The 22395-nt window shown below is 58.7% G+C and overlaps 1 protein-coding gene across 1 annotated transcript in view; it reads left to right on the top strand.

Annotated features, from left to right (window-relative positions):
• The window catches only part of MROH2A (maestro heat like repeat family member 2A), a 44613-nt gene that overhangs the window by 15881 nt on the left and 6337 nt on the right, over positions 1-22395 (top strand). Inside the window, exons 12-34 of the mRNA XM_054570751.1 lie at positions 529-605; positions 1492-1611; positions 1907-2017; positions 3883-4030; positions 5091-5131; positions 5562-5703; positions 5960-6012; positions 6427-6534; positions 10320-10439; positions 10689-10811; positions 11890-12042; positions 13112-13234; positions 14010-14089; positions 14514-14622; positions 15292-15387; positions 17368-17472; positions 18455-18578; positions 19077-19195; positions 20177-20329; positions 20743-20897; positions 21513-21672; positions 21751-21944; positions 22245-22382. Coding sequence (XP_054426726.1) covers positions 529-605; positions 1492-1611; positions 1907-2017; positions 3883-4030; positions 5091-5131; positions 5562-5703; positions 5960-6012; positions 6427-6534; positions 10320-10439; positions 10689-10811; positions 11890-12042; positions 13112-13234; positions 14010-14089; positions 14514-14622; positions 15292-15387; positions 17368-17472; positions 18455-18578; positions 19077-19195; positions 20177-20329; positions 20743-20897; positions 21513-21672; positions 21751-21944; positions 22245-22382 — 2752 coding nt within the window. The remainder of the gene's footprint in view (positions 1-528; positions 606-1491; positions 1612-1906; positions 2018-3882; positions 4031-5090; positions 5132-5561; positions 5704-5959; positions 6013-6426; positions 6535-10319; positions 10440-10688; positions 10812-11889; positions 12043-13111; positions 13235-14009; positions 14090-14513; positions 14623-15291; positions 15388-17367; positions 17473-18454; positions 18579-19076; positions 19196-20176; positions 20330-20742; positions 20898-21512; positions 21673-21750; positions 21945-22244; positions 22383-22395) is intronic.

The raw sequence follows: 22395 nt of genomic DNA, 5'->3' as shown, positions 1-22395 counted from the left end.
GGTACTATCATTGTCCCCATTTTCTGGGTAAGGAAACTGAGGCACAGAGAGGCTAAGTGATTCACCCGAAGCCTCACAGCTGGGGTGTCCTGGGGCCAGGCCTGGGCCTGGAGCCTGTGCTTTGCAGCCTGCTCGTACCCTCTGTGTGCCCTGCACCGGCAGCCCAGCTCAGGGGACTAAAAAGCTCTTAGGTGGAGACCCTTCTTCCTGGAGACTCCAACTAGGTTCGAAAAGGACACACGCCAAGCAGAGGCCAAGGGAGTGAGGCAGGAAACACACCGCGCCGGGGCGGCCCAGGGTGTGCGGGGCCAGGCGCTGGAGGCTTCTGCGGGAAGTGCCCTTGGGTGCGCGGCAGAGAGCGGGAGGCTCAGGAGGCTGTGGCGTGGACAGGCCGCCTGCTGTCTGCCGGGCTCTCTGTGGAAGGGGGTGGGTCGCCTGTCCAGGGAAGGTGGGCTGCTGCCCCCGCAGGCACCTCTGCAGCTCCCAGCCTGAGGCTGTCGGCCCTCCAGGTTGGCTCTCCTCTTTCAGAGCCCAGGATGAACATCAAGACTATCTGCCTGGCCATCCGGGTAGTCAAGAGCTCCATCTCCGATACCCGCCCCAAGGTAACAGGGCCGGCGCCGGCAGGGGGCGGTGCTCAGCGGCCTCTGGCGGGTGGCAGAGGGAAGCCAGGCCGGCGGCCAGCTCGGGTCATCGGGCGGAGGCCGGCGCCTCGGTGATGCCCTTCACAGAAAACCCGGCTTCCCGGCCAGCACTGGCAAGGCAGCGGGTGGAGGCGGCCCACTGCGGCCGCTTTCCTCCCAGTCTCACTGTCCCCAGTGTGCCGGCGAGGGGTCTCACACACCCTGGAGCGGGGCAGGGCGTGGGGCTGCAGCTCCAGCCAAAGCAGTTAGGCCCCTGGGGGGTGTTGTAAGGTGGTTGCTGTAAGGGAAGAAAGCACCTGGGGACACACTCTCCACCCTCCAAATGAGAACGCCCTGGCAGCCAGGGCCACCTTGCAGGGCGGCCTCGGTTCTGGCCCGGGCCCTGGGGCTGCTGCCCGTCCCAGGGGCGGTGGTGGGGGAGGCCCAGGATGGGAGAGTTTGGGCTGGAGATCCAGGTAGCGCTGTCTTCAATGCTGGGGGCTGTCGAGGTAAGAGAGGACGGGCCTGCTCTGTGCTGCCCCGCACAGCAGCCCCGGGGAGCCCCAGTGTAAGAGTCCAGCGGTCCCCTGAGGGGGGTGCTGTCCACGTAAAAGAGGGTGCCCTCCGTGTCTCTGAATGATCCAGACGAGGCTCTGGGGTGGACGTGCCGCAGAGCGGGACCCTCTGGATGGGGCAGGGGCAGTGGACAGAGTGGGCAGTGGGCAGGTGGCCCCTGAGGCGCCGTGCACAGCCCCGAGCACCCCCAGATTCCAGCTGTCTCGCATCCCGGGATTGGGTGTCAGAGGCCACGCTTCCCACCCCGGAGCCCACCCCAGCGCCCAGCGTGTCCTCCACCCTGTGCCTCCAGGTGAGGATGGCTATTCTCCGCATCATGGGCCAGCTGGCTCTGTCCGGCTTTCAGGACAGGATCAAAGGTTGGGGCCTGAAGTTCGTGTCCATGCAGCTGACCCTGTCCACCTACAAACTGGTGAGTGGCCCTGGCCAGGGAGCAGCCAGACTTGGGAAATGGTTTCCAAAGGGTTGAAGACAGGATGCACCCGAGCTGGGACCTGCAGGCCTGTACGTCCGCGACACCAGTGTGCAGACACAGGGGCACCCGCATGTAAAGGCGGGCGCAGCCACACAGGCAGGAGAGACATGCTGAGCATCCCGAGACTCGGTATCGGGGCATCGAGCCCCATGGGGGTGAGGAGGCCACACCTGAGGCCACGGCAAGCCCCTCGCCAGCCCGCAGGCAGGGACCTCTCGGTTCTGCATTCCAGACAAATCGCCGGGACAGCTTCCATCAGAGGGACCTGGAGGAGAAGATGGTTCACAAAGTCACCATGGACACCGTGAAGATCATCACCTCTTCTGTCAGTGGGATGACCCACGTGAGTGAGCCCCGCCCCCCGCCCTGCCCACCGGGCTGGTGCCCTGCCGCTGGTGGCCCTGTCTGCGCAGCTCTGCCAGGCGCGGGGGAGTGGTGCAGGCCCAGAATTCCTCGCCGTTGCTTCTCCCGTTCCCGCTGCCCAGGATGCCTGGGCGCCTTGATCTTCCACCCGCCTGAGCTCTGGTCCTTCAAGATGCAGTTCCAGAGCCAGGTGCTTGATGGGAACCTAGAGCCCCCAGGTGCCAGGGCAGTGCCTGGCACACAGTAGGGCCTCAACATGTATCAGTTGACTTAGTGCCTAAATGTGTTTGTTACCTTAAATCCCCTTCAGTCTAGGGGTGTGTGTTTGTAAAGAGATGATTTTAGTGGTTTAATTCCACAAACATTTGGCAAGTTCCTACTACGTGAAAGACGTGAGGGCCCACACCGGAAACGCTCACTATGGCCCCAAGGAGTTCACAGGCTTAAGGGGAAACAAATGTGTCAACTTTCCATTGCAATACACTGTGACATAGCGATACGGTAGGAAAAATTTACCTTGACAGCTCAAGGAGGGTATCATTGTCCATTAACTGCGACCATGGGCTAGATGCCCTGTTCAGGGGCGGCTTATCCTAATAACAGACATCATGACAAGAATAATGATCTCAACAACTCATTGAACATCGGCATATGGGAGGTACTGTACTATGTGTGCAACGTGCTGACTCTGGTTTCATTACCCCAACCAATGAGATACGGTCTCTTATTATTACCCTACATTTATAGACGAGGAGGCTGAGCATCAGAGGGACATTAATTTGGTCCAGGCTCTGAAGCTGGCAAACAGTGGAACCAACATTAAGATGCTGTTTCCAGTTCACTGCGATGCCCCCCGGGGCGGGGCGGGGGAGGGGGGGGAGGGGCGCCCAGGCGCTGAGTGTTCTCTTCCCGGCAGCTCGCGTGACTGCACGTGTGTGTTGGTAGCACAGGAACTTCACCCCACACTCCCAGGGGCGTCGAGTGAGGCTTAGGGGGACCAGGATCAGCTGGGGGCAACCAACGATCATTCAGGGAGAGGGGAGATGGCTGGGTGAAGTCAGAGGGCTAGAGACACGGCCCCAAGAACGTGTATCAGTCAGTGTTCTCCAGAGAAACAGAACCAGTGGGAGATACACACACGCACGCACGCACGCACGCACGCACGCACACGCACTACTTACTTCGAAGCATTGGTTTCCGCAGTCGTCGGGGCCGGCGAACCTGAAGTCCGCAGGGCAGGCAGCAGGCTGGACTCTCGGGTAGGAGCGCGTGCTGCCACCTGGCGGCGGGAGGACTTCTTGCTCAGGGAAACCTCAGGTTTTTGCGCTCAAGGCTTCTTAACTGGCGCGATGAAGCCCCCGCAACCCCCTGTGTTATCGAGGACAGTCTCTTTTTGTCACATGTACAAAACCTTCACAGCCACAGCTAGATTGGGGTTTGGTCGCATAGCTGGGTACCTTCGCCTGGCCACGCTGACCCACAACCCTGCCCCTCACAGCTGGTGAACACCGTTGAATCGTCTGCCCGGCGTGCACCTCTACGGGATTGGGGTTGAAGGGGATGCGGTGGGTGTGTGAAGCGAGGCGGGAGGTCAGCAGGGACCGGAATCGGGTTCCCAGGGCCAGCTTGCTCCTTCCGCCATGTCGGGGTGGGCAGTGCCGCTCAGACGGCCGTGGCAGAGACCAGGGTCGGCGGCAGAGCCAGCCCGGGCGGAGGCTGCCGGTGAGTGGGAGAGCAGTTCTGGAAAACCGAAGTGAGGCCCGCACTGTGCAGGGCGGGGGAAGGACCTGACTCATCTCCTCGCGGGCATGGGACACCCCGGCGAACTCTGGCTCCTCCCCCCAGGAGTTTTGGGTGAGGCTCCTGTGCTACATCATGGAGACAGACAACGTGGAGGTCTTGACCCCCATCTGCGTCAGCCTCACAAACCTGGCGGAGCGCCAGCTCCACTCCACGGCTGAGGAGGCCAGCGCAGCCAGCAGGAGCAGGCACGGTGGGCAGCACCCCTGAGCCAGCGAGTGGGACCGGGCGGGGCGCGGGGGGGGGGTCGCTGTGTCCCCAAATGTCCCTCTCCTCCAGGAAGCGTCCTGGAGCCCTAACAGCCAGGCCGAGGGCCTGCCCAGGGCACATACAGGGGATGTTGACATCGGACAAGCATCCTCTGGCAGCTCACTCCCCACATCCCCATGTCCCCATGTCCCAGCCCTGACCTCACCCTGCGGAGGTCGCTGCACAGCCTCGCTGGTGGTGTGACATTCTGGGCTTCTGTGAGCCGGTGGGGGAACAACAGATGTCCCATCTGAGTCCTTGTAGACCAACCCACTGTGGTCCCCACGACTGAGCACTGGGAACATCAGACTCTCCACAAAGTGACTAGGGCCTCTCTGTGCAGGGTGACACTGTGGTCCTCATGGGACTGCTCCCAGGGCCTAGGGCTTTGCTGACAGCGTGGCTGACAGTGGAGGTGGCTCTGGGGGCCCTGTAGGGGCTGGGGACAGCTGAAGGCAGACTCTGCTCTGAGCCACCAGCGAGGCCACCTCCTCAGGTCTTCCTCATGCCCCCAACCCCGGTCGGGGTGGGGGGCAGCGGCGTCCTCTTCCGGCCCCGGCACTTGCGACTCCTCAGCAAGCCTGGCCCGCCCTTGCCTCCTGGCCCAGGCGCTGTGCCTGCTTCTTACAGACTCATTGACTCCAGAGCGCGCAGGTGCGGGGCGGCAGGGGGCGGGTGTCCGATTGCTGCTGGCTCAGTGATGCCAAGCTTCACAGTAAGACACGGCCACTCTCATGGGGGCCCTGGAGTCCTCCACAAAGGGGGCTCCTCCTGAAAATCACATCTTCTCAGCTCCCAGTCCATTCTCCACCCTTCCCAGGATTGGCCCATTAAAACGATGTTCTTTATGGAAACCCCCCTTTTGCCAACACATTCTCCACCCTGGAGACAATGGGATGGTGTTGCGAAAGCACCTTCCAGGGCAAAGCCCCCACCGGGGACACAGGGAGGGCACATCCTGGCTGGGGCCACGCCCTTCAGCGGGGTCGAATCTCCTTCCTCAGTGGACCTGCCCGTGCCGCAGAAGCTGCTGGCCCGCCTCCTGGTGAGTGGCTCGCCCGGGGTGTGCCCTGTGTGGCCGTGGCCGTGTCCTGCGGTGCCTCTCCCTTGAGCCGCTAATTCCCGGAGCCCCCAGAGGGAGGTGGGAGCAGGTTGCGTGATACAGCGGAGCTTTCCTGGTCCCTGGTGTCCCCCCTCCACCCCGCGTAGATGTCAGGGGTCGGGGGCTTGGATCTGCCCTCGGGTTCCTCTGCCCAGCCCTGGAGCAGCCTCGAAGCATCCCCGGGCCGATGGCCTGTCTGCTCCCGGGGGGTGGGCTCCGTCCTGCACCCTGGGGTGGGCTCTGGATGCTCCTCCGTGGTCCGTGGAGATCTAGGGTGGGGAGGGTGCTTGCTGTCTCTTCTCCCTGCTGGGAGTGAGGTGCCGGGGGTCGTTCAGAGCAGGCAGGGGCCTACCGGAGGCTTGGCTCCCTCCAGGTGCTGATGTCGTCCCCGTACGAAGGGGAGGGCAGGGGGATCGCCATGCTCAACCTTTTGAGGACCCTGAGCCACAGCATCGCACCCTCCATGGCCGACATGTGGGAGCTGGAGATCCCACTGTTGGTCAACTACCTGGAAGGTGAGGGGCTCGGGGCGCCCACCCCAAGCCCACTGCTCTCTTGGGGTGCAGACTGGGGCACTGCTCGTGTGGCTCGAGCCCCAGGAGCCAAGGCTCGGGGTGAGGTGGCACCGCCCGGTTTGGTCCTCGGGAAGGTGAGCAGGGATACACAGCGGGGGGGTGAGCCGACCCGTGCAGGGCTTCGCAGGCCAGGCTAAGGAGGTGGCCCAGTGGGAGGTGCAGAAGACAGTGGCACAGGTGACCCTTCTTTCTGCAGAACACACAAAGTTCACCTGGAATCAGAAGACCTGGGAAGACAAGCTGATTCAGGTAGAGCGGTGACTCCGCCTGCTGAGACCAGGGTGGGGAGGGAGGGGGATCGATGGAGGGCACTTGGTGGGGCTGGCATGTGGGAGCTTAGGGGCCCTTACAGGACACATTCTCCCTCTGTTAGAAGATTGGGGGAGCCCCAAGCATGCACACTGTGGGGTCTCCCCACGGGGAAGAGCCCAGGGCCTTCCATCCGGGGTCACCGAGTGCTCAGGACATCAGCACGGGGTGACACCCTCCCACGAGCGCTCAAGCCAGAGCTGCTGCCCAGGCCCACAGGCCCACAGAACGTCCGCACTAGATCAGGGCTTTACGGGTTGGGGGATGGGCCCAGAGGCTGGGGAAGGTGGGTTGCTGCTCAGTGGCACCCAGCCCTCCTGGAGCACCGCCCACCCATGCCCCCTCCCTCCCCAGTTTCTGAGGCACTCCCTCAGGAAGACTCGGGGTTCCAACTGGAGCCTGCGTCTGGGCAAAGAGCTGAACAACCAGATCGAGAGCTTTGACAGCCCCTCCCTGGAGAAGGTTGGTCCCCACGGCGGGGGCGGGGCAGTTTGGACAAGGAGGGGTGCCCAGGGGCGTTGCAGTGGAGAGGCTGCACCTTGTGAGAGCAGCTGCCCTGTGGCTCCTGGGAGGACGGGGAGGGGTTAGTTTTTGTTTTGCTTCTCTTTAAGAACCTGCTGTGCTGAAGCTGAGGCTCTCTCCTCCAGCCCACCAGCTTCCCCTCCCTCTCACTTCCCTCTCTACCTGAAGGTGTCTCAGAGCCGAGTCCAACAGGCAAGGGCTGAAATGTCAGGGCAGGTCTCGGTAAATGGGGAAAGGTGAGGATGACACTGAACCACAGGTGTCCGGGTTGTAGGGGGCAGACGGGGGTGTGGAGCTGGGCTCCCGGCTGTCCTAACTCCCCACCCCCGACAGGCTGCTGGGTGTAGTTCCTCACACCTGACTCAGCCAGATACTGCCCTACGATCACATGTGTATGTTTCCCTATGGAAAGCTCTTTACAAAACTATAAACATGGTTGAAAGAAGTCGGAGGGGGTCTCAATCAACGGAAAGCATCCCATGTTCATGGACTGGAAGACGATACAGTTAAGCTGACGACAACTCCCGAAATATATCTATAGATTCAACATGACCGCTATCATAATTCCAGCTGGGTTTTTTCTTTCAGAGACGGGTAAACTGATCTTGAAATTCCTGAGGAAATGCAAGGGGCCCAGAACAGCCAGGAAAACTATGATTTAAAAGGGAACAACATGGGAGGACTCAGACTTGACACTCTCTTGCACGCCGCGGCAGTGAGCAAGACAGAGCAGCACTGGCATAAGGGTAGAGAGAGGCATCGAGGGAGCTGAATCGGGAGTCCGGAAATAAGCCTCACGTGGACTGGCAGTTGATTTCCGACAAAGGGGTCAATGGGGAAAGCACAGCTTTTTTCAACAAGTGGAGCTGGGACAAATGCACCTGCCCCTGCGAAAGGGTGACACATAAAAATGACCTCGAAAGGGATCACAGACGCGCATATGAAGCCTCAAACTATAAAACTCTTAGAAGGAAGCATAGGTGTGAATCTCTGTGACCGTGGCTGGGGCAAAGCCATCTTAGAAACGACACTAAGAGCACAAGTGAGGAAAGATAAAAATTAACGAGTGGGACATAGTCCAAGAAGTGAATGCACTTCTGCTGAAAATGGTGCCGCCGAGGGAGTGGAAGGGCCCGCAGGGAATGGTGGAAAATATTTGTAAGTCAAGTTCTTGTTAAGAAGCTTGTATCTGAAATATATGAAGGACTCTTATAGCTCAGTAATAAAAGGACAAACACGCCAGTTAAAAATGGGCAAAGGATCCAAATCAACATTTCTTTTAAAAAGAGACACAAATGGCAAGTAAGTGTTCAGGATCGTCACCATCAGGGAAATGCAGATCAAACCTCAGGTGCCACTCCACGCACACAAGGATGGTCCCAGTGTAAGAGATGACAACAAGGGCTGGCGGGCGTGGAGACGCCTGAGCCCTCCCGTGGGGCCGGTGTGAGGGTGGACTGGTGCGGCGGCTTCGGAAGCCAGTCTGGCGCTCCCTGGAAATGTTAAATATGGCGGTAACACGTGACCCAGCAACTCCTTGGGGAAAAGGGAAGCAAACGTCCACATGAAATATTGTATACAAATGTTCACTGAAGCGTTGTTCGTATAGCCAAAAAGTGGGCACAACTCAAGTGCCCATCAGTGGGTGAATTCATAAGCAAAATGTGCTCCACCCATGTGATGGAACACTGTTCAGCCATAAGCAGGAATGATGCGTTGACATACAGAACAAAAACATCATCCTTGAAAACCTGCCGAGTGAAAGAAGCAAGATGCAAAGGACACAAAAGACCACTTATTATATGACTTCATTTATAGGACGTGTCCAGAACCGGCGTCTCCATAGAGACAGAAAGTAGGTGAGTGGTTGCCAGAGGCTGCGGAAGGGGTGGGGTGACTGCCAATAGACGCGGGTTTCCTTCTGGGGCGACCCAATGTTCCAAACCTCGATTTTGGCGGTGGTTACACCAGTGTGTGAAGATACATTGGATTTGTAAACTTCGAAGGGGTTAATTTTATGGAAGGTGAATTATATCTCAGTAAAGATGTTTTTTAAAAAGGTTTCTATAGGTGTCCACCAAAACCTGTGTTTGTTCAGATATATACCTTTACAAGTGAGTATATAAAATAACAAATAGTAAAGTATATCTTACAGATATCTCTATAGTTAAAACTGTAGGTTGGCAGATATAAGTTCTTACCAAATGTCAGTTTAAGGCCAGATGCCGTTTGATAGAAAGTTGCATGTAGTATGGCATAAGGAAGTGCATGCAATTTAACCATATTGCAATACCTCACCTAGCTTAAGAACAGTAAATAAATAAGATTGCATTGGCTCAGATAACTTTAAAAGGCACAGTTGGATACGGCAGCTTAAGGAACTTCACCAGGACCACATTGAGCTCTTTGTTGCTAGGCTGGACCCCTCTAGATGGGGTCGGGGGCTACCAGCAGCCTCCGGATGTATCACCCCAGTGGACAGGGCCAGTCTTCTTCCAAAAGTAACACGCAGAAAACATCTTCCTACATACAAAGAAAACAAAAATACAATGTAATGGAAACAGATCCTATTCAAAGGACCAATGCAATGTAAAATATGTAATCAATATATATTTGGTCATAAAATATTAACCACATGAAATAACGTGGGACCCATGTGAAGGACACGAAATTAGAGGGAGAGGCCCCGAGCAAACAGATACAACCATTTGTTTGTCAACAGAAAGTCTCAATGTTGTGACGGTGTCCACTGTCCTCAAATTAATCAGCAATATAATTTACATATATTTGACTAATTTATGAACTTTGACAAGATTATTCCTAAGTCCAGCTGAATGAAAAAAAATGTAAGCAAATAGCTAAGAATACCGTGAAAATGAAGCACATTAAAGAAGGAATTGCCGTCCTGGAGCAAAGACTGAAGTGCGCGCCATAGAACCGTGGAGCAACCAGGAGAATACGCGGATGAATATTTTTATAATTTTAACATGGAATAAGCCCTCCTGGAATAAGAGAGACAAAGGAAAACAAAGACACTTTCCTCTATGAAAATTTTCTGTGTGACAAAACAAAATTATCGTAAATAAAATCAAAAGGGAAACGAGGCACCGGGAACGGCACCGCTGGCGATCCGCCAGTAGGCTCTTCCGACGCGCGACTGTTAAGCAGTGAGCCTCAGGCCGTGCTTGATTTCACATCCTGGTGAAGTGATACGTGTTTGTTCGTTCTTATTTCAAATCTACACATCAAGTTCTTGTATATTTCACACTAAGTTCTTCAAAATAAAAACAAGAGAATAACCAAACAGAAAATGGGGAAAGAACATAGATAGAAATTCAAAGAGTGGATACGAGAATGTGCAAAGATGTTCAGCGTGACTGATAAAGAAACACGTGAAAATGGTGTGTCCTGCCTCTCCCTGATAACGTTCTACATGCGAGGGAATGTGGGAAAATTGGCCTTTGGGATTGGTTGGTGGGAGTGTAAATTGGTTCAGTTCATACAGCAGAGAAATGCGGCCTCCCCTCTTTATAATAGGCCTGGGTCTGCGCACACAGTCCAACTGCCCCTGAACATTCATTTTAAAGAATGTACAAAATGCGTGGACACCTGCGTATTAAGAATATATTTAGAGGACTCTGCAGCGAACCACACCCCCCGGCACAGAGGCCCCAGGGGGCGCAGAGGACAAAGGCCTGAAGCTCCCTTTGCCCTCCGCCCTCCAGAGATTTCTGTACCGGGCCTTGGGCCTCACCCTGGCCACAGGCCTGGAGGCTGACAAGGTGGAGTTGCTGCTGCTGGAGCTGCTGTACAAGACGGACTACAGCAAGGACTTCGACCAGGAGGTGAGCGCGCCCTGCAGCCCCCGCCTGCCCGCCCGCCAGGGCTCTCTGGACCCGCAGGGGACGTGGCACGTGCATTTGTGCATGCGGCAGGTGCATACCTATGGGTGCATGAGTGCCTGCCTGCACGTGTGTGCACACGTTCCATTCATGTGTGCATATGTGTGACCCATGCTTATGTGCATGTGTGTACGGGGGCCCCTTCTCTGCCCTCACCGACCCCTCACCCCTGCCGGCTGGGTCTGCCCGCAGGGCGTGATCCTGTGCTTTGGCCTGTGCGCCCGGGGCCAGGTGAAGACGGTGCTGAACGTGCTGCGTGACTTCGAGGAGAGGATCCAGGAGTCGGAGCAGTCCTGGCAGATCGGTGCTTGGCGGGTAAGGCTCCCTCGCTCCACAGCCAGGCCTCGGGGGCCTCTGAGAACAACAGGTTCTTACTCGATTGCAATAAGAATCCCCCCTCCATGTCTCCTGTCACCAAATGACGGATCGGAGCCGCCTCCAACAGGGCCTTGGCTGTCGGGGGAAGTGAAGAACACAGGGTGGCCCTCTCCAGGCCCCGGATATTGCAGAGGCCTCCGGGCCCCTGCTCCTCATGGGCGGGGTGCCTGGGTGCTGGCTGGCCCGCAGGGTCCCGGGCCTCGCCCAGCCCACTGGGTCTGAAGAAGTGCAGGTGCTGCCTTGGGGAATCAGCGAGGCTGGGGTGGGCGGGGCATAATGGCCACAGTCGTGAAGAAGAGAGTGCCGAAGCTTGTCCAAAGGCGTGCAGCCAGCCAGTGCTGAAGCCAGGACCTGGCCCCGAGCAGCCCACGGCCAGCCCCTGCTCCAGTGCCCTGCTTCAGGGCGTGGCGCCACAGGTTGGCCGAGTCCCCAGTGCGTAACCGTCTGGAGTCACCGATGCCTCAAGCTTTCGCCTTGACCTCGACCCTGGCCCTGGGGGTCTCAGGCTTCTCCATGGAGCAGGACCTGAGGCCTGGATTTCTACTCGCAACCTGTCCGGGCCGGGAACGCCCTGCCGCGCTTCCATGTTGGGTCTGTCTCCATCGCCTCCCAGGAGAGCAGGGCTGAGGCTGCCCGTCCCCACTGGGTCCCCAGCACCCTGAGAGCCCCTGGCCCAGAGCAGGCGCCCGGCAGGCGGAGGCGCGACGGCGGTGCAGCCAGCCTCTGCTCAGGGCTGTCCACAGGGCCATCTGCTCGCAGCCAGTGGGCGGTCTGGCCCTGCTCTGACTTGCTCACCGCACTACACCTGGGGCCTGGAGTGTGGTGGGTGCTCCATAAAAAGGTGTTGAATGAATGAACAGATAAATGAGCATTTTAGGCACCTTCAGCTGACTCCCTGGCCCTCCTGGTATTGTGACCAGAGACCATCCTTGAGCAGCTGGGGCGGACCCCTCCCCCTCCCAGTGGGACCAGTTGAGCACACGGCCGGCTAGCGTCCCTCCTGTGGGCCTTGCAGAAGGACCTCCCCTGGAGGCGGGAGACGGTGAAGAGCGCCCTCATGGTGATGTACGGCTGCGTGGCCCTGCATTGCCACTGGCGGATGCTGCGCGCCCATGTGGACACCCCCATCACCTCGAAGATCATTCACCACTACACCAGCAGCTCCCAGGTAACTCCGGAGAGCCGCAGGCCCGCATTCGGTGCCTGGGAGACGCCCTCCTTGACCCCAGCTGGCGGAGTCACCCCGAGTCCCCCTCGGGTGGGGGTGAGGCCAGGGCTGGATGCAGGCAGCCCGTGGCCCACGTGGAGACACCCAGGAGCCCGACCTGACTCCCAGCGTTTGGAAGGCCCGTTGCCCAACCTGTGCTTTGCTCTGGGGCAGGAGGTGGGGGCAGCCCCTTCCCCGAGTGCTGGGGTGAGCGTGAGTCCCCAGAAGTCACAAGATGAGTCCCCCTTTCCAGTCGCCATCCCTCCCTCTACTCTCGCCTTTGTCCCCCCGATCCCAACACCTGACCCTAGACCTTTTCATAGGGGACAAGATGCTTTCTTGGAATAGCGAGGAGAAAACCCAGGAACTAAAGCAAACATCACTTCGTTATTTTTAAAAATTGTGGTAAAATGCACATCACATAAACTTTGTCATCGCGACCATTTTTACGTGGCATTATGTACTTTCCCATGGCGGTGCGGCCATCACCGCCACCCACCTCCAGTCCCTTCATGTCGTGTGACTGAAACCCTGCACCCAGCAAAGGACTGCCACCCCCCGCACCGCCGCCCTCGGCGCCCACCCTCCCCTTCTCTCTGTCAGTGTGACGGCTCCGGGGACCTCACCCAGGTGGAATCGCACAGTATTTGTCCTTCTGTGTCTGGCTTATTCCACTTCCCATGATGCCCTCAAGGTTCCTCTGTGTTGTAAAAGCACACAGGGTCTTCTCCCAGTAACTCAGGCTGCCTCTCTGGCGACACACGGGGCTCGGTGCCCCAGGTCCTCGAAGGTGCCCACTGACCAGCCCTGCTGCCCTCGGGCCCAGGTGTGGGGGGCCTGGTCCCCGCCCTGCCACGTGGCCGGTGCTCTGTCAGCAGCTGCAGGACAGAATGCGGCCAGCTGTCTCTGAGCGCGGAGGAAGGCCCGTGCCTCGGCGGCCACAGGGCCCGGGCACGCAGGCCGTGGCTTGGTGTCCTCGGGTTCACTCACGACTGGCTTCTCCCTCCCCGCGGTCTTGGTCCGCGCACAGGACATCGGCCTCAAAATGGCCTTCATGAAGAGTGTGGTGCAGGTCGCCAATGCCATCAGAAACCTCAGGGACCCGGAGGACTTCCAATTTGCCCAAAAGGCGGCTCTCACGACCATTCTCCTGGTAAACCCGGGTCCTTGGCTTTGGGCGCTAGGGGGTCCCACTCCGCTGAGTTCCTGAGGGCATCTGAGGCCCCTTCCCGTCTCTGTGCTGCTTTGATCCGAGCGTACAAGTCCTGGGGTGACATCCTGTTATCTGATGAGGAGCTTCATGGCCACGGGATGGCTGGGCTCTCCGTGGCCCTGAGGCGGCTGGTTCAGGGCCAGGACTCAGGGCGGGGCCGCCCCACGGCAGCCCCAGCGCTTCTCCGTGGGAGGGACCTAGTGGGGAGGTAGCAGCTGCAGTCAAGACCAAAGCTAATATGCACAGAACCTTGGTAAGATCTAGAAAACACGAACTGCCCAAAAGCGAGAGACGGTGACAGGCACTGATGGAGTTTGTGGCTCAGTCCCTGCTCCCTCTGTGTTGGAAGTAGCCCTGGAGTGATGTGAGGCGTGGGCAGGACAGGAGGGACTGAGAAGGAAGCAGACGTGCGTCTGGCTCCTGTCTGGGCCGGGAGCAATGCACCTGTAGTTTCATGCCGGCCTGGCTCAGCCCCAGGGGACACCTGCGGAAGGCAGACCTGAGCGGGACGCACACGCCCATCTGAGCCCCTCGCCCTCCACCAGAGTTTGCCCCCTGCCCCCGAAAATGTCAAAGGTCAAGTGGCCCTAAAAACATCGGCTCTTCGGGACACTAACACTGCAGCTCTGGTCGGGGTCCCTGTGCGTGAAGGGCCCCGCCAGACTGGCCCGGGACTCGGGGGCCTGGCCACTCACCGCCGTGTTCCGCCGGGCAGGCGATCATTAGGGCGGAGCCGCCGGACGGCCTGGCCTCCCCTGTGCGCATCATGGCCATGGAGGCCCTGTGGCACCTCAGGTGAGCTGGGCCCACCCCAGGGGTGGCCATTCTGGGGCCCTGGGGCGGGGCCGTGGCATCTGCATTCCCGATAGACTCCGTGGCGATGCCGCCACTGCAGGTCCCGGTGTTTCCCCCGAGCCCTGGGCCAGGACTGGCCCGGAGGGCAGCGTCTGTGGTGGTGTCAGGGAGCAGCAGATGGTCAGGGGCAGAGCGGGCACCAAGAAGGAGAGGGGGCCTTGACCCCTGAGTCTGCCCCTCAGTCCCAGACCCAGTCACCAGGCGTGCATGGCTGGGCAGAGCCAGGGCCCTAGGCACACGCCGGAGCCCCCGGCCAGGGGAGTGGGCCCCTCCCCTGATGTGTGACATGCCTCCACTCCCTAGACTGGGCCATGGGTCTCAGCTCCCCGCTGACCACTCCTTTGGTCGCTTTTTCTGTCCCTAGCGAATTGAAGCCCTTCTACTCCACGGAGGAAAACAGCGAGCTGATGGATGCGAGCATACATTCTGTAGTTTCTCTCGTGCCCCCAGGGGAGGACAACGAGTCCATTAAGGTAGGTCCTCCAGGGCCTTTTTGGGGTCAGGACTGGGAAGTTGACTTTAACGTGAGTCTGGAACCAGCCATCCGAGGCCAGAGGCAGCTAAGGGCGGGAGCTCCGTTAGTCAGCACCAGATAGAGCTGGCTGCTTTAGCAGACGGACTGAAATCTCTGCTGTTTAACAAGATGGAAGCTGAGATCAAATAGGCAGTGGGGTGGGGACAGCGCTGCTTTGCACGGTCGTTGAGCAGCCCTGCCGTCCTCAGCGAGTGGTTCCGAAAGCCCCCGTGGGTACTGGGGTCCAGCCCGGAGAGGAAGAGAGTCTGCTGGATTCCCCAGCGGCTCTGCCCGCCTTCCCTTGGCCAGAATCCAGTCACAGGGCTGTACCTCGAGGCAGGGGGTCCTGGGAAATGTAGTCCCAGACTGGATGGCTGTTTTCCAGGCGCACTCCTGGAAAAGGAGGACACACCTTTTGTGGCCAGGTAGCCACCCGGGCCTCCAGAAGGGGGCTCTGGGAGGCCAGTGCCCCCCTTTGTGAAATGGCTCCCTCTTAAGAGGTTGTTGTGCACATCACACGAGAAGATGAGCGTAAAGAGCTCCGTCTGAGCAGAAGTACAAGGGGTGACTATCAGGCCATCTCAGGCTGTGCGCCCCGCGCTGCTGCCCGCTCCCCGTCCCGTCGTAGGCCCTGCACTCGGACGCCCTGTGCGCCCTGGAGCGGCTGACAGAAGGCCTCCTGCGGAGGCAGCTGGGCCCTGGTGCGCTGCAGGAGGCGGTGCAGGTGGGTGCCCCGGGGGGCCGGGGCCGGGGCGGGGGGCCAGGCTCTCTGTGCGAAACAGGAGGAAGAGTTAAACATGGTTTCGGTAATTTAATTTAGACAAAACGTCGAATTTGCTGAAAAGTTGCAAGTATAGCAAAAAGAACTCCTGCATACATTTCACCCAGCTTCACAGGACTTGATGTTTGGCCACAGTTTTTCTTCTTTTTCTCATCACACGTATTCCTTTTAAATCATAGGGAGTTAGTTGCAGACATTAAGAGCAAGAATAGTGTTTTATATAACAAAACAATGATCAAAATCAAGAAATTTCACACCGATACCATACTATATCCAGGGTCTATGGTCAGGTTTTTCTAATTGTTCCGACAATGTGCTGCGTAGCTATTTTTCCCTCAATTCAGGATCCAGTGTGGATCATGCATTGCTCTTCATTGGCATGTCTCTTCCGTCTCCTTCAGTCTGGAACAATTCCTCAGTCTTTGTCTTTTACAATCTTGGTATTTTTGAAGGGTACTGGTAGTTTTTTTTTAAAAAAATTAGGTTGTTTGCATTCTTTTTATTGTTTTTAGCGTTTTATATTTTCTAGATACAAGTCCTTTATCAGTTATATAATTTGTGAATATTTTCTCTTGGTCTGTAACTTGTCTTTTCATTAATTTCTCAGTCTCTTTTGAAGAACAGAAGTTTTAAATTTTGATAAAATCTAATTTAGCATTTTTTTTTCTTTTATGGATCATGGTTTTGCTATCTTACCTAAGAAATCTTTCCCTAACCCAAGATCACAAATATTTTCTTCTAAAACTGTAGTTTCAGGTTTTACAATGAAGTCCGTGATATATTTAGGGTTAACCATTGTATATGGTGCGAGGTACGGATCAGAGCCTACTTAATTTTTGTATTTTTGCACACAGATAACCAGTTGCTCCAGCATCATTTATTGAAAAGATGGTCTTTTCTCCATTGAATTAATTCCCTTTGCACCTTTGTCAAAAGCCCATTGGCCACGTGCGTGTGCCTCTATTGCCGAACACGCATTGTGCTCCCTTGGTGTACTTGTCTGATTTTACACCAACATCATGCTGTTTCCATTACTGCAATGTTGCGATAAGTCTAAAGTCAGCAGTAGATCATATGGGTCTGCTGGCTTTGTTCTTGGTGGCTGCATCCCATAAACACGAAAACGTTGTGTCCTAACTTTATTTCAGTTCAGAAGACATATTAATTTCTCTTTCAATCTCCTCCTTGACCCATGGGTTTTCTAGAAATTTCCAAATATTTGAGGATATCACCCCTCCCGAGAGGTCATTCTGGTTTTGATTCCTACCTTAACTCTATTGTAGTCTGAAGACATACTTTGTGTGATTCCAATCCTTCTGAATCAAAGGAGACTTATTTTGTAGTCCAGGTATGGTCTATCTCTGGTGATGGCTCTGCGTGCCCTTGGGAAGAATTCTGCCGTGTTGGGTGGGGTGTTCCTAAATATCGGTTAGGCCATGTTGGTTGGCAGGCAGGGTCGTTCAAGTTTTCTGGATCCTTCCTCATTTTCTGTCCTCTTGTTCCATCAGTTACTGAGAAAGAGGTCCTGAAGTCTCTATCACTGCGGTTTATTTATTTCTCCTTTCAGTTCTACTGGGTTTTGCTCTGTGTGTTACGAAGCTCTGTTATTAGACGCAGGACTGCGGAGGCCCTGGGGGGCCGGGCGGGCTGGGCTTCCGGCCCGCAAACGCCTGGCGCGAGGCCCAACACATTCAGTAGTCAAGAGCCGTCTTGGGGAGGATGCCGAGACGGTTCCCTCTCTGTGCCCGCACCTCATCACCCTAGTGCTGGGGCCTGGGAAGAAAACCAGAAGTGTCTGGAACCATTCAGAGTCACTGAAAGTCAGCTTCTGAGTAGGGGGGATGAGGAGGGCAACAGTAGGCCGGGAAAGGCCTGGCCTTGGGATTTTAACGCTCCCTTCTGTGTTCCTGGCTCCGTCCGTAGCTCCTGGAAAAGTGGATCTTGTCGGAGAAAGAGTGGGAGCGGGAGAAGGCTGTGAACCTCCACCTTCGTCTCATGCAGACCTACGCCCAAAGCCTTGGCGCCTGTGTGAGTGCCGGGGCGCCCAGCCCCCCAGCCTGGTTCTGCCCCCTGAAGAGTCCCTTGGGACGAGGCCCCCTCGTTTGGGAATGGCCACGAGACGCCTCGGGGGCCAGCCGGAGACTCCCGGTGGGGGCGAGGGCAAGGATGGGGCGCCGCTGGCGTGGGTCTGTTTCGTGGGGCCTGAGGCTTGTACTGTGGCGCCAGCTCTCTCTAAGAAAAAGGACACAGTTATGGTACCACATGGGCGAGACAAGTGAATGTTCACTTAAAATGAGAAAATACATCACTAAACAATGACACATTTTATAAAGCTTGACAAGCACCATGAACATCCAGAAAAGCAACGAGCTGTTTTTGTTGGTTACTTGTCTGACACTCCCTGATGGGACCTCTCTTCCTCCATTTGTTTGCTCCCTCATCTTGGACATTCTGGTCTCCAGGGACAGTCGGCACTGGCAGGAGGACGGTGGTGTCCTGGGGCCAGAGTGTGGGGACCAGCCTCAGGTCTCAGGATGGGGACATGGTGAGAATGAGGGGGGCCGGACACAGGCCCCCCAAAATGAGGTCACGGCCAGGACAAGTGCCAAGTAACATTTGCAGCCCGATGCTGGGTTTTCTGGTGCAATTGTCACGCCGCCCCCTGAATGGCGGGCGTGGTGGGGGTAGAGAGGCGGGGTGCCATTATTATCGGATGAAGAAGACGGGGTCCGAGGTTAGGAACCCTGCCAGGTCACACAGCTAGTAAGTGGGGAGGCCCATTCTGAGCCCTCCCCGATCCTGGCTGCTCAGCCTGCAGGGGCCCAGCTGGGGGGCTCCGGGGGCAGAAACTTGGGCAGCAGACGGAGGCGGCAGCCCCCCTTCCCACATGGGGCGGTGTTTTCGGAGCAGAGGTCCCCCTCTCTGGCCACCCACCACCCTTCCCCTGGGTGGCCTCAGGCGGGCAGGAGGTACCACCTGAGTGTGATCCTTAAGGCCTCCCGTCTCTCAGATCCCCCTGAAGCTGGGGCAGTTTGGTACGCTGGTCGGCCTCGTTGCCCCGTGCACCTGTGACTCCAAAGAGAGCACTCGCATGACCTCAACAGATGTCCTGTCCAGCCTGCTGGATCTTCATGGTATGCGGAACGGGGGACAGCGGGCCCCCCTTCTCCCGGCTGGGAGGGAGGGCTCTCCCTCGCATGGAAGCTTCTGGAAGCAGAGGATCATTGGTTCAGCGTAACTCACTGCGGGCATGTGCGGGGCCCTGAGGGGCCCCACTGGGACAAGGCCAGCTCACAGACACCAAGGACACAGCATGAGCTGGGCCAGAGATGAGCTGGGGAGAGGCTGCAGCACGGTGGCCATCAGGAGGGGAGTGTGCCTGTGCCCTGGGGGCTGGGGGCGTCCACCCCAGGAGGGCCTGTGGGGGAACAGGTAGTTGGGCCATGTATGGAGGTTGTGGGGGGGGGCGCAGTGAGCGCAAAGGCAGGAGGGGGCGGGACGCCCGATGCCGCAGTGCGGTCGGACCCGCCGAGCCCAGGCGCCCCGCCAGCCGGGGTGGGGGCCGCCCTGACATAGCTCGTGGCCGCGCCTCCTGTCTTTGCTGCTCACGCCTGAAACTGCACCCCCGGCAGCAAGCCAGACCCGCTCCTCATGGGACGCGTCCACAGAGCTGGAGCTTGCGCAGTGTAAAGAAGACCTCCGGGCCATGGAGGTGGAGAAGATTTTCAGTGCGTCCTGCAGGATCGCCAAGGTGATGAGCCAGCTCGTGTGGGCTGCTGGGCTGGCTTCCCGGGGCCTGGGCCATCGCTGCGGGCAGGACCTGGCTCGGCCTGGCCGCACAGTCCCCACCCTCTCCTGGGAGTCATAGCTCGCATGGCCTTTGGTCCAGCTCAGGCCGTCAGTCCTTAAATGGCCTGCACGGTGTAAGGTCCCCATGTGTCCTGGCACACAGGAGGTGCCGAGCCGTCCATGGCTGGTGTCTCCTCCGCCTTACGATGTGCTACACCGAGGGTGGAGGGGCCCCAGGGAGACGGGGACGTGAGGTCCGGCACACAGGCCCTGGCACATGGGCAGGCTGATGGCAGACTGGTGACAGAAGGCAGCCAGGGCCACCCAAACTCTCGGGGCTGCAGAGGGGTACGGTCACTTCTGCCTCACGGGGCAGATGGGGCTTTCTGGAGCAGGGGCGCTTGTGGAGTGGCAGGACAGATCAGGTTGGAGGGGCTCTAGTGCCCAGGGCACACACCCTGAGGGGAGGCTGCAGGGAGCAAGGACAGAACGGGAGGGTTTGGGGTGAGGCTCCCTGCGTGGGGTTCGGGCAGGGCCGGGGCAGGTGATGGGGAGTGGGAGGTGGAGGTGTGTCTGGGAGGCTTTGCAAGCCCTGCTGAGCCCTAGGAGGCTCCGGAAAGAAAGTGACGTCCTGAGCAGGCCCAGGATAGGACAGGATAGAGCGAGGCTGGGAGGCAGGGAGGCAGGCAGGGGAAGGGGCAGGCCTGGGGGTGGGGGCCGTGCTGTCCTGCAGGACATGAGGTCCCATCAGTGGTGACCAGAGGGGGCAGGGGCCTGGGCCTGGGACTCGGCTGTCGGACCCTCGGCAGCCTCTTAGAAGTCACTTCTGCCGAGAGACCCTCAATATCCCTTCCCGGTGGGGTAAGGAGGAGAGTTTCTGGAAGCTGATCATACTGACAACCCTCCTTCCCGCATGACCAGGGTTGATCTGTTCTGGTCCTAGGTGGCTTGCACGCAGTTTAATTGTGATGATGTGGTCTCGCTCATCCAGAAGCTCTGCGAGAACATCGGGGCCATGGGCCTCCAGCACGACCAGGCCTCGGTCGCCTGGATAGGCATCTTCCTCCAGATGCGGGTCAAGGAGCTGGAGGACAAGGTAGCAGAACCTGTGGCTGGGGCTGCCCAGTGCTCCCAGGCTGTAGGGACCGGCCAGGGCCCAGCTGCCCTCACTGACAATGCCTCCCAAACCCCTGGCTGTGAAGAGAAGGAGGCAGGAGAGTTCTAGAATGAGGAAGAAAGGTGTTGAAGGTAGCCGGGTCCGCCAGTGGATGGTTGACTCGGGCCAGTGGACGGTTGACTTGGGCCTGTGGCTTTCTGTCAAAGCGCACCGCCTCCCACCCCAAAAACCTGACCACAGTCTGGAGAAGACCAAAGCATTCGCTGGAGGGGTGTTGGCATTTAACTGCCCCCGATGGGCGAGAGTCCCTGAAGGAGGGGTGTTGAGCAGGGTGAGGGCGAGAGGCCCGTGGGGGCCGGCTGCCCTGGTGATGCCCAGCACCCCCCTCCCAGGTGGCTGAGATCCTGGGCGCCATCCTCGCCCACCTGCCCGTGGTGGAGTCCCCGGAGGTGCGGCGGCGCCTCACCGAGGCCGTCCTCCTGCTGGCTCAGCACCACCAGGAGATGGTCCTCACGTCGCTCCTGAGACAGCCGCTGCCCATGCAGAGGTGGGGGCCCTGTGCAGCCGACCCCGGCCCGACGCGCCCCGCTGCCTCGTCCCTGCATCTTCCGTGGGAGGTCCCGCCTTGGGGGAGCCGCGGACCCAGATCCGTGAATTCTAACAGGCAGTGTCCGCGTCTCCTTGTTCCGTTGGATCTTGTGGGGCTTGTCTCTTTGGCCCAGACTGTAGTCTGGCAGGCCACCTGACCCCCCAGGCCTCACTCCCTCTTCCTCAAAGATGTGCGGGCAGGGAGAAGGCGCCAGCCCGCGGCTAGGGCCGCCCGGCAGAGGTCGGGCACGGGAGGCTCTAACCACGTGTGCCCATAGGTTGTCAAACAGGAGGCCCAGCGGGGACTTCCGAGGTCACCTAGCCGTGGAGCTGGGGCTTCCCAGGGGGCCACGGCTTTCTCCAGGGTCCCCTGAGCCAGGGCACAGAGATGCAGCTGAGTGTGGAGCCCGGGACTTGGGCTCTCGTTACGAACATATGGCGGCTCCCTCGAGCTCTCTGAGACTGGCCTCCAGAGTCCATCGGTGACCCAGGGCGCCACTGGGGGTCCAAGAGGCTCGTACCTGGCAGGGCACAGGGCCGGTAACCCACAGCCCTCACCCCTGTCTTTGGCCAGCCACCTGAAGGGCGTGTGGCTGGCTGTGGCGGAGAACGCGCCCTTTGCCCAGCCGATGCTCCGCGGGCTGATGGGCCGGCTGCAGTCGCGGTTCACCCCCAGGGCTGCCGCCGCCTCCACGGCCGACGTCTGGCGCCTGGCTGCCGTGGACCCCCTGATGGTGAGTTGCGGGGGCAGCCCCGGGGCTCCGCGGGGCCTCTGGGTACAAGCCCGACGCCTGCTGGCCCTCTCCCTGCAGACCCTCTGCACCGTCCAGCTTCTCATTGAGAAGGTGGACAAGGATGACACGCTCCGGGACCTCTTCCCGGACCTCCTCTACACCCTCCTGATGCAGCTCGGCAGCAGCCAGGGCCCAGGGGCTGTGTCCCCCGTCCTGAAGATGGGGAGGCTCGTCCACACGGGGACCCTGCCCGAGGAGACCAACCTGCAGAGGTGCTCTCCAGGGCCCGGGCGGGGCGGGGCCTCGGCAGCCTCTTTGAAGCCACCTCTGCCTAGAGACCCTCCTCATCCCTTCCTGGTGGGGTGAGGAGGAGAGTTTCTGGGAGCTGATTGTACTGACAACCCTCCCTCCCGCGTGTCCAGGACAGGGCAGACGAGTCTTAGCCCCTTGAGTGAGGCCCAGCAGGCATTGGGACCATCTTCACAGACCCGGGGGCGGTGCTTGCCCCTCCGAGGCGCCGCGGAGGCTTCCGGCGGGTGACCAAGCCGTGACACGGTCCCACCTTCTTCCAGGGTCACAATCAAGTCCATGCAGCTCTTGTTCGAGAGACTCGGCAGTGAGCAGGCGGTGCACGCCCTGGAAGAGCAGGGAGCGTGGGCCCTGCTGGCAAGCGGCTCGACCTTCCTGCAGGGAGCGGGCCTGCTGGCCAGGTGGGTGCCCGGG

Source organism: Pteronotus mesoamericanus, unplaced genomic scaffold, assembly GCF_021234165.1.
Source record: "Pteronotus mesoamericanus isolate MK-2021 breed Mesoamerican mustached bat unplaced genomic scaffold, CSHL_Meso_final contig_1018, whole genome shotgun sequence".
Taxonomy (NCBI): domain Eukaryota; kingdom Metazoa; phylum Chordata; class Mammalia; order Chiroptera; family Mormoopidae; genus Pteronotus; species Pteronotus mesoamericanus.
Note: the sequence above shows the minus strand (reverse complement) of the source record. Positions and strands in the feature narration are given on the sequence as shown.